Genomic DNA, 11291 nt, shown 5'->3' on the forward strand with positions numbered 1-11291 from the left:
ACAAGCACAGAATCTTTTCACTGACATGATGCACATGTGTCAGAAGACAAGCACAGAATCTATTCACTGATATGATGCATATGTGTCAGAAGAGAAGCACAGAATCTATTTACTGACATGATGTACATGTGTCAGAAGACAAGCATAGAATCTATTCACTGACATGATGCACATGTGTCAGAAGACAAGCACAGAATCTTTTCACTGACATGATGCACATGTGTCAGAAGAGAAGCACAGAATATAAATTGTTTAACTGGATGATCACACATAAGGGATCAGAAATGATTCCTGTACAATAAAGGTATTTAAGCAAAAATTTGAAGAATTAGTATCTGTTATTTGAGTGTGAGATAGCCAGAGACAGAGAGCTTTCCAAGAACACTGACATCACAGGAAAGTCTGCAGGCAAACTGGGGTTAAATTAGCTATTCTACTTGATAGCAAAAAGGCCACGATAGTAAGAAGTTCTCCTAACAAACGGGTCATCCTCTTCAAAGTCCCCAAGGCAAGAAGAAAAGAGGTACATGAGCTTAAGAGAGACCAGTGTCTCCAACCTCAATGGTGTGTTAGAGGGAAAAGAGGTGTGACAGTGGAAACTAACCTGATAATGAAAGGGGTTTTAGATCATGGTAGACTAATCATTAAGAAGCCATTAGGTCTATGAATGACAAGATTACTTTTGAACTTCAGCAAAATCATGATGCCCGCAGTAAGAATAGATGGAAGGAAAGGTAGATCAACCTGCTTCACAAGTATGCCCAGATATTTGTCTCCAAGTTGACTTTAGAGGCTATCAAGTTGACAATCAACATAAGCCATCACAGCCGAGTAAAAAAGTACAAGCTGTGGGTTCTTGCTCTCATTCCTCTGCATGTTTCTAAAAAGGCACCAGAATTACTAGACTTGGTCCTGCATAAGTTCCCTTTGTAGTATAAAAAGTGCATGTGTTTTACCATTCATTAAAGGTTCTCATCCTGATATTCATAAAATGCTGGTTTTCTCTACAGCCACAGGAGGGCTATCTGATGGTACAACAGTTCCAGTACCTAGGCTGGGCTTCGCATCGAGAAGTGCCTGGCTCCAAACGCTCGTTTTTGAAACTGATACTGCAGGTGGAAAAATGGCAAGAGGAATGTGAAGAAGGGGAAGGCAGGACAATCATCCACTGCTTGTGAGTAAGGCCAGGCAGGGCATCATGGCTTTGTTGTGCAGGAAGCCTCAGAGCTCATTTCCTTGCTAGCCTTTGCTTTGTGTATGTTTAAAAGGTGTTCCTCAAATCCTGGCAGACAGACCTACAATAGATCTTATTTCAAAATAGAACTCTAGTCTCAAAAATGAATATTTTACTACTAATTTTAGTTTTGTTTTCTAACTATTAAATCTAATACACTTATTGTGGCTAAAGAGATGGCTACTTTTCTACAGGATCTGAGTTTGATAGCCAGGACCTAACTGGTGGCTCACAACCCTCTCTTGACTCTAGTTCCAGGAGATCTGATGCTCATCTGACCTCCGTGGGCAGTGTATCCACTAGGTATACAGACAACAAGCAGGCAAAACATCCACAAAATAAAAATTATGTGGTTGTTTCATGCTTTAACTCTTAGAAGTACTTGTCTGGACAGCTTCTGTTTCAAGCAAACAGTTAGGATCTCAACATCTCTACATTACAACAAATTATGTCTGTCACATATTCCTGCTCTTAAGCTCCTGAGCTAAATTTATCCTCTAGTCTCTTCCTCTCTGCCCTTCACACAAAAATGCAAAGGAGAATCCAAAGAAATGGGAGAAATTTTAAAGATAAGTGTCCTTTCCCAGTGTGCTGGATTGTGGAGTGTGACATGTGATTTCCCCCAAAGGTGCTAAACAAAACTTTGCTTTCAGGAATGGCGGTGGGCGCAGTGGCATGTTCTGTGCAGTAGGCATTGTTGTGGAGATGGTGAAGCGGCAAAATGTGGTGGATGTTTTCCATGCAGTAAAGACCCTGAGGAACAGCAAACCAAATATGGTGGAAGCCCCGGTGAGTCACAGAATCTTGGGACAGTCTCAGTGACGACTTAGTCATGCACCTACTTACTGGTTGGGCTTCACATACATAAAGAAAATCAGTCAGATGCACAAATGAAACTTGCTGGGACTTTGTGACTAATAGGTAGAGTGTAGCTAGTCTAGCTTTGCTCATATAAATGCATTTCTTATCACATGACCTATTGGGTGAAGAAAATGGTCTCATTTAATTTGAGAAATGAAATTTGTCCTACTTATTATCAGTGAATTTGTGCTGTGCTGTAAAAAGTTCTAGGAAAATAAATCTCACTAAAGTGTAGTCTCCCTTTTTGCTTGTTGAAGCATATTGAGGTAAATAGCAAAGTATGCTCATAGGTTACCCTAGAATCTTATGCACCTATCTTCTGTTTGTTCACTTACTTTGTTTTGTTGCCTGTGTGTGTGTGTGTGGGGGGGGGTATTGCTAGGTATGGAACCCAGGTTCTAAAGCATGCTAGGTGGGACATTCTACTACTGACCTATACAAACAGACCTGACACCCAGTGGTTTTGAAAGAGCAACCGAAGTTTATAGCAGACATTATCCATAACCCTTCCCAATCTAATCCAAATGTAAATTGTCAGTCTGTCCTTGCTGTCAGTTTTCAGCTTTTATCAACCTTAGAGTACAGTGCATATAATGTGACATGAGTTCTCCTATGCTCACAAAGCCTCTACAATAAGTACCAATGGGGATACGTGAGCAAGGCTTCATCTGAATGGAGCTGTGTACCAAGTCAAAAAGTTACCGCCTCTGCCATATGCTTTACTTGGGGTTACATGTAAGTACAAAGAGATCGAGGGAAGGAAGAGCAGCTGTAGCACTCAGAGAAAAGAAAGGGAGAAAAGCTTTATCATTGTTGCTTACCCTAATTTATCAAGATGATGAGAGAGGGGGGAGAGGAAAGGAGGAAGGGTGAGGGGAAGAAGGAAAGGGAGGGGGAGAGGGAGATGGGGGGAGAGGGAGAGGGAGAGGGAGAGGGAGAGGGAGAGGGAGAGAGAGAGAGAGAGAGAGAGAGAGAGAGAGAGAGAAAGGGAGAGAGAGAGAGAGAGAGAGAGTGCAATTCAGTAACCTCTTGGTGTGTTTTCACCACTTCCTGCTTGGGGTTGTTCACACAGGAAGTGCATTGTTTCCTGAGACAAACATCTAAAGACTTGGGTTTATGCTGCTTCCCTCTGGCAAGTGGCAGCTAACTTCTGCCTTTTTCAAGTGCTCTTGGGGGAAATCCAGCTGGGATCAGACAATGTCACACTCTGAGATGCAGGCAGTTGAGAGGGACAAAGAGTATTGATTTGGGAATTTTTACATACAGAATGGACAGTAGGTAGTTATGACTCTCTGGTTTCAAGATGTATAACCTGTAAAATATACTCTGCCTGAAACATTTCAAGTCACATGGAGATTACTCCTGCCTTCAGAAGTAACAACTGTCTCTAACTTTGTCTTTGATGTACCACCTTTTCTTTAACTTCTAAGTCTATAATTGAACATTTTTTCTAGAACCTTCATATGAGTTACTACTGTTTTCCTTTTTATTCATGTCCCACAAATCTTGACAGAATTGGCAAAGTATACTGCTTAATCAACATCAATGATTAATAAAGTTTACTATGATTTGGCCTGAGTCTCAGATGATTTAAACAAAATTGAGAGGCCCGGGCTGGCCGCAAGCCTTTTTTTGGTTCTTTGGGTGCACTTCTCACAGGGAGCTAAGGTAGAGCATATTTACTTTGGTAGTCAGGGTGAAAAGCAGTACTCACCTCTTAGAAACTCTTGTTGCCTGTGCTTATTGTCAGAGACCCTGGTATTTTAATATTCATTTTACGTTCTGTTCTAGTTTAGCCTGCCTGGATTTTACCCTACTTGGACTGGATTGAGAACTATCCAATGAATTATGTAATAGAAGTCATCATTTATAACAGTCTCTGGAGTTTTTAAACTTCTTGATAGTGGATTAGGTGGCTAGACTCAAAAGAAGTGTTATTTTAACTCAAATGTTGCATTATCAAGCAAGTTGTCTTAATTAAGAAGAGGCCTCAGGGCCAAGCGGTGGTGGCACATGCCTTTAATCCCAGCACTTGGGAGGCAGAGGCAGGTGGATTTCTGAGTTCGAGGCCAGCCTGGTCTACAAAGTAAGCTCCAGGACAGCCAGGGCTATACAGAGAAACCTTGTCTCAAAAAAAAAAAAAAAAAAAGATTTATGGGGCTGGAGAGATGGCTCAGTGGTTAAGAGCACTGACTGTTCTTCCAGAGGTCCTGAGTTCAATTCCCAGAAACCACATGGTAGCTCACAACCATCTGTAATAGGATCTGATGCCCTCTTCTGGTGTGTTGCTGGTGTGATAGCAATAGTGTACTCACATATAAGAAATAAATAAATGAATGAAACTTTAGAAAAAAGACTCAGACATTTAAATGAATAAATATAAGTTTAAAAAAAAAAAAGAAGAAGGGGCCTCAGGACTCAATTTAGGCATAAATAAGCTTGAAGGTTTTTTTTTTTTTTAATTCTTAATTTTTTTAAAAAATTGATTGAAATGGTACTCTGAAAGAATATGAACTATGGGAAAATAAAGAACATGAAATTGCAAAAGATAGCATACAGGGGGTGCGTCTTTGTCTCTCTCTCTCTGTCTTATCTTTCTGCTCTCTCTCTCTCTCTCCCTTTTATCTAAAGAGATCATTTGGAATGTGGAGGAAAGCACGGGTATATCCCAGCAACAATATAAAAGAGAAAGATATTGAAATATTCTAACGAATAATCCAAATAAACCATGTGGTAGATTTTTGTGTGATGTAAATGGACTCAGAATGTGTAACATACAAAATGTAAAACAGAAAATCATCTTGAGAACTCCAAAGTTTTATTTATTCTGAAATGATTACTATTTCAATCATGTACTAAAAAGTGCTGAAGTTAACCAAGGTGATGGTTAAAGCCTGCTTCTAATGACAGCTTTTTTTCTGGCTCTTTGCCACCCTACCCCAAGACAGGGTTTCTCTGTATAGCTGTTTGTTCTAGAACTCACTCTGTAGACCAGATTGGCCTCCAATTCAGAGACCTGCCTGTCCTGATTTCTGGGATTAAGGTGTGCTCCACCACACTCTGGTTCTTTACCTTTTTGTAAGCTGGGAAACATTCTTAATTATTTTAATTACATAAAAATCCTTGGCACTATATTAAGTGATAGAAAATGTAGGGCAAAGATAAAACATCTTTTTACTGTTGCTCCTTTTTCTTAAGAAGGGATCATTAGATTTGAGTATAAAATATATATGGCCAGATGTTCCTGTTACATGCAAAATAAGTAATTTGTGACTCTTAAATAATCTAAATTGGGTGTCAAAAGCTCACACAGATGTTATTATTCACCATTAGCCTTTTCCTAACTCCTTTCATCCTTTCTGTTCTGATACGCTGCAGGAGCAGTATCGTTTTTGCTATGACGTGGCGTTAGAGTACCTGGAGTCCTCATAGTTTGCTGAGACTATTTGCGGAGCATCCAAGCAGCAATCCGTGCATCGGTTGAGCCAGCAGCTGTTGTACCGGTTACGCACCGAGAGATTTTAATGTGGGGGGTGGGAGGCTTTTACATTGGAGAGCCAAGCGTATTTTTCTTATAAAGTTGTGTATCTTAATAAAAAGGACTTGATCAGTTTCTGTGACTGTATGAGAGCATCCACATTTCTTGCCACTGAAATTATCTTTAATCAGATGCAGATTCCGATGAGAAGTGATCCGAGTCTGTCCAGTGACCACACAGCCTTTTCTCTCCTGCTTTCTGTAGAGCAGCTACCACACATTGCATGCACTTTGTAAGTGGCATTTCCCTCTCTTTTTAAAATAAAAGCTGTAGGACCTTAAGAACAGGGAAGGAAACAAGCTGTGCAAAGTCATAGTAAATTTAATTTTTATATGTTCCAAGTGTATCAGAATTACATATATATATATATATATACATACATATATATACTTATATATATATGTATATATATATAACTGGCTTATTTTCTTTTAATGTTCAATGATGGCTGGATCATTTAAAGTTCTTTTTAGAAAATAACATAAGCCAAAGACTAAAGTGTACATATGTCTATATGGAAGAAGCACATTATATTTATTGGTTACTTTTTTGATGGATAAAATACTACCACCACACAATCATTTTTGTTGTTGTTGTTGTTTTTGTTGTTTTTGTTGTTTTAGAAGAGTTTTCTTTAGCTAAAATCAATAGTAAACAATTTTTTGTAGATTAATTTTTGTATGTTTAGTGTAAGTAAAGGGTAAACTTTTTATTCATAAACCAGGAAACAATGTTTTCTGTAGTTTTTCCCTTGTATACATATCTGTGAATTAAATTTATGTAAAATATCTTGGCAATTGTCTTTGAATAGAGGACCAAATTAAAATGTTTTGCTGAAAATGTAGTTTTTCCACAGTTTCATTAGGTAAATGATGGCTTGATGGTTGCATAGGAGAAATCCGCACAGCAGAAGACATTGCAGGTAGCTTGCCCAATGTTGAATATTACCTTTAAGCATTGTTTAAACTTTAAAAGAGTTATTCTCTGCCTATGGCCTGGCACTGTTCAGGATCACCCGATAACAACATTGCTGCTTGCAGGGTCAAGTTTTAGTAAAGTGTAAACTGCCACGGCAGCACAGTGTTCTTTTTGATGTCTCCAAGCACAAGCTTTGGGTTTCTACAATAGACAGTGCAAATAGATGTGTGGTCCCATTCCCGTGCTCCACATAACTGTACCATCACACCCTTATCAGCGTGCGGTTTGTTGTTAACAGAAGCATTCTGGTGTCCTCTTCCTACATGGCCGTCTATGACATGGTGCTTATGAAGATTTCATGAAAGTAAGAGGGAAATAAAGTTTTTATAATTATAACATTTATTGATTGCACATCATTTTCTCTTCTAAATTTTCATGTCTTTGTTCTCAACTAAATAACCTATCTATGACTCAATATGAGTATGTCATAAAAATCCTACTGAAAGCATGATTTACATCCAGGCTGTAGTATGTTATATTTTTGTTCCCTAAACTGTATGTACATAGTCCAGGTCAACAAAGGGAGAAATAGCTAAGGGTTTAGTGTCTATTATTATTATTGTTTTTGTTTTTATTATTATTAATCATTATTTTTTCTTTTATTCTCTATCTTGTCATAATTTGTATTAGTTGCTTTCTGCCAAATATCTACGAAAAACAGCTTTAACAGAGCAAGAATTTATTTTAGCTCTCACCATGAAGGTTTTAGTCCATAGTCCCTTGGCCTCCTTGGTCCAGGTCTGTGTCAGGGACTCTAGGACTGTGTTCAGGGTGGTGCAGTGGCTCATCTCAGGATGGCTTGGAAACAGAGAGAGTTCTGTCCTAGAGCAATGCTATTTCTTCTCATTGGAGGAAAGTAGAAAGGCAAACAGAAACATGTGAAAGAGAGAGAACCCTAAGTCAAGGTAGCTAAGAAGAAACAGATTGACAAATTCGTGAAAGCTCCACATAGACCCAACACCACTGCTCATGCTCTGCCTCCGAGCACAAGTTTTGGTATAAACAAATGTAGCAGAGACACCTGACTAAAAATTTAAGAATTCACAAACTCATGTAGGGTTTGTTTCCCTGGCGATGGTAGCTGCATTACTACTGCATGTGATTCTGATTTGATGCCCAAGGATTCGTTTCTCCTCATAGAGCTGCATCAGACTTGCAGCAAATACAGCTATCCACAGAGTTCACTGGACCATATAGGCTCTAACATTCAACAAAAGGACAAAGGAAGTACTCTCTTTCTATATCAATAGATAAAGCATACTATGTTTGCTTTGTTTGGGTATTACAGTAGCCATTTTATCAGAAGACAGTATGAGAGGCTTAACAGTGTTTTTTGGAATATTCATGTCCAAAGATTCACTCTTTATAGTTTTGAAACCTCCCTTAGTAGACCTATGTGTGGTCATGTCCTTCCCAACCATGTCCTTCTGGAGAGATACCTTGGTAGAGCTGTGGAATATAAACTTTGGAATATTTTGAATTGGAAATGTCTCCAAAGTATGTGTGTGTGTTATTGACTTGGTGCCATACTGATGGGCTTTGAGGAAATGAGTCACCATGAAGGCCCTGACCTTATTAATCAATTAATCTAGTAATAGATTCACGAATTGATGATGTCACTGAGAGATGGTAGAAACTAAGAGTTGGGGATCTAAGAAGATGATTCTGTCACTAAAATACCTGTAGTGCAAGTATGAAGACTTGGTTGGATCCCTGAAGTTCATTGATCAGCATTTCTATGTAAATTGGTAAGCTCTAGATTCTCTGAAAAACTGTCTCCAAAACTAAGGTGGGGAGAAATTGAGGAAGATATATTATGTTGACAGAGAAAGAGAGACAGAGACAGAGAAACTAACAGTTAATTCTTCATTGGAAGGCATGCATGACTGAGAGCATGCCCTAGAAAGAGTGTATCTTGTCCCTATCCCCCAACTGTCACTTTGCTTGTGCTCTCTGGAAGCCATGAGGTAAGCAACTTTGCTCCACAGCACACACCCCTACCATGATATTCAGCCCCCCCCACTCCTTAGTAAAACCTTAGGAACCAAAATAAACCTTTTTTTTCTTTAATGACTTTAATCAGCCATTTTGTCACACAACATGCATCTCCTAGGTCATCCTTTCTGTATGCCTCTAGCAGTCTCTCCTGAAATATCAAGTCATGAGGTTGAATCTGACAACCTTTTTCCTGTATGTCCTTACTAGGAATAGATTGGAAACTGGTGGTACACAGACACAAGCCTCTCGTACTATTAGAAGCACACAAGCAATTGGGAATGGACACATTTTAACCAAGTACTTTGAAATGTATTAGTGTTCTAGCCTGAGCTACCTATGCAACCCTTTTCTTGTACTTAGTCTGTGGACAAATGAAAAAACTTCAGATAAAGACAGTATACCCAACTGATCTTTAATATTGAGAGGGAAACAAAGAGACCCTTGCCTGGACATGGACAGGTTACATTGGCTTCTCACTAATGTTTCTCATTAAATATTTCTCTGTTGAGAAACCCCCCCCCCAGGTTCCAGTCACAAGTTTTGAAATCTGGACCCCAATAACTGTTCCTTACCAAATATATTCACTCCCAGGAAATGGAATGACAGTTCCCAGAACCTACAATACTCATTCAACAACCATGAATGATAAGATGCACCTGTAAATTCAACTGGACATAAGACATGGTCTTGATACTGAGACTAACAACATTTAGGGCTTAAAAGTTGCCCATTTGTATTTAATTTCAATGAGCTTTGACAGTGATTCATTCTTAACAAAATAGTCAGTAGTCTGTCACCTACCCAAGTTAAGTATAGTTAGCAGAATATAGCTATAACATATTACCAGAGACTTCATACAAACTTCACAGACTTCCTAGGTTCGTGGCAGTGTTTTAGGAAAGACTGATTTCATGTGGAATCTGTGTATGATTTATTTATTGCTATATTAAGTCAAGTGAAAAGATAGGTTATCATTATTTGCTCTTGCCTAATAATCTCTACTTATCAACTATTTCATAAGGTCTCCCTATAGCTTCAGGAGAATAGAGGGATAAATGGCATCCACATCTTTCCACAGCACTAGCCTAGTCAAATGTCTGCTCAGTTTCAGAATAGTATCTCCAGAGTCAAAAGGAAAAGCTCGGATCTACTGTGAGCTATGACTCACTTCTAGAACATAAATTATCTGAAGAGCAATAGAAATGTGATAGATACATATTTCAGCACTTCCATCCTCCTCCACAGTGATTTGAAATGCTAACCTGGAAGAGAGCAAATACAAAGAAAGCCTGCTGCCTCAAATCCTAAAAGAAAGTATGAATGGATTTCTATACCACTGAAATAAACACAAGATCTCTACAGAATACCTCAAAGTTCTTTCTTTAATGTTAAAATCTGTCCAGGGAGAGAAGCAGGGACATGCTAACACCTAACATGTCTAACACCTTTCAGAATGTACTTGTCAATTACACAGAATAATATTCAGTCCCAAAACTTAATACAAAATGGCACTGCTGATATGCCAAATTAACTGTTTAGGTTTTATTAGTCTTGACTCTGCCCTGAGTATATAGAATTGAGACCAAGTAGATTTGAAAAAGGAATTAGACTTAGAGACGTGTATTTAGTGTAGCCAGATCTGGAAATAAGAATTTCAAATTCAAATTGGTTTCCTAAGTAGAAATTAGAGTGTACAGGCAGTGAAAGGCCATGTGTTAAGCATGGAGCCACATAGTCCAACTTGGAAAGTAGAGAAAGCATGAGAGCCAGGCTCCCTTGTGCTGTTGAAAAGAGCAGTACTCTCATAGTTACAAACCAGAAGCTACTTCAGGGTAGAGACTGGACCATATTTTGTTTTTGTTTTGGGGTTTTACATGACCAGTCTGGTCAAATTGCAGCAGATCATGTCACCTTTTGCTTTTCTACTGGCAAAGTTCATTTCTTTAAAACAAACAAAAAAAAGATGCCCTGAATTTTGCACTCTAGGCTGAGAACTCGATGCTACCCCCTCTGAACTCCCAGTTCTGCTATTAGAAATACAGATGCAAGAGTCGTGGTGATTGGCAACGGTCATTTGACAAAACAGAGGGAACAGTGTCAGGAAGACTACAAGTGCCTTTTGGACTCAGAAATCTGTCTAAAACTAAAGGATACAGCAGGTGCCCCTCCAGTCTGCGCTGCATGGGAACATGGATCCATGCTGAAGCATCTCATTGTTCAAGACAATGTCAAAGGAAAAAAAATCAAAAATTCAGTTTCTGAGATTTGTTAAAGTTAACAAGAAACTTAGGTTTTAAAAGCATTATACAAAGCCTTCAGTGCCTACTGAATAACAAGTCTCTGAAGCCTGCATCTGGTGTGGGAGGGCTCCAGGATCCTGGTCAGTAACCCATTGTAGACTAACATTGCACTGTTTTGTCCTTTATATATTCGGATTCAAATAGGAGTTTAGTTGTCCCAATGAAGCTATGCCTGGGTTTTCTCATACTATGCTTTTTATACTATTGGCCTTATTTTTATTAGATATTTTCTTTATTTACATGTAAATTTCTCCTTTCCAAGTTTCCCCTCCAAAAAACAAACAAACAAACAAAAACAACGAAAACAAACCCCAGTTGCCTCCCCCTCCCCATGCCTGCCACCCCACCCTCTCCCACTTATTGGCCCTGGCATTCCCCTACA

At 38.9% G+C, this 11291-nt stretch overlaps 1 protein-coding gene across 15 annotated transcripts in view; it reads left to right on the forward strand.

Annotated features, from left to right (window-relative positions):
* Nucleotides 1-6947, forward strand: part of Ptprk (protein tyrosine phosphatase receptor type K) — a 547270-nt gene extending 540323 nt beyond the window's left edge. For 13 of the 15 annotated variants that reach the window (XM_031380660.1, XM_031380676.1, XM_031380659.1 and 10 more), the window contains 3 exons: nucleotides 1011-1174; nucleotides 1888-2023; nucleotides 5474-6947. In XM_031380660.1, the coding sequence (XP_031236520.1) occupies nucleotides 1011-1174; nucleotides 1888-2023; nucleotides 5474-5527 (354 nt within the window). In that variant the 3' untranslated portion in view covers nucleotides 5528-6947. The remainder of the gene's footprint in view (nucleotides 1-1010; nucleotides 1175-1887; nucleotides 2024-5473) is intronic. The other 2 variants (XM_031380671.1, XM_031380669.1) reach the window with 2 other exon arrangements.
* The last annotated feature ends 4344 nt before the right edge of the window (nucleotides 6948-11291 follow it).

Source organism: Mastomys coucha, unplaced genomic scaffold, assembly GCF_008632895.1.
Source record: "Mastomys coucha isolate ucsf_1 unplaced genomic scaffold, UCSF_Mcou_1 pScaffold2, whole genome shotgun sequence".
Classification (NCBI taxonomy): Eukaryota; Metazoa; Chordata; class Mammalia; order Rodentia; family Muridae; genus Mastomys; species Mastomys coucha.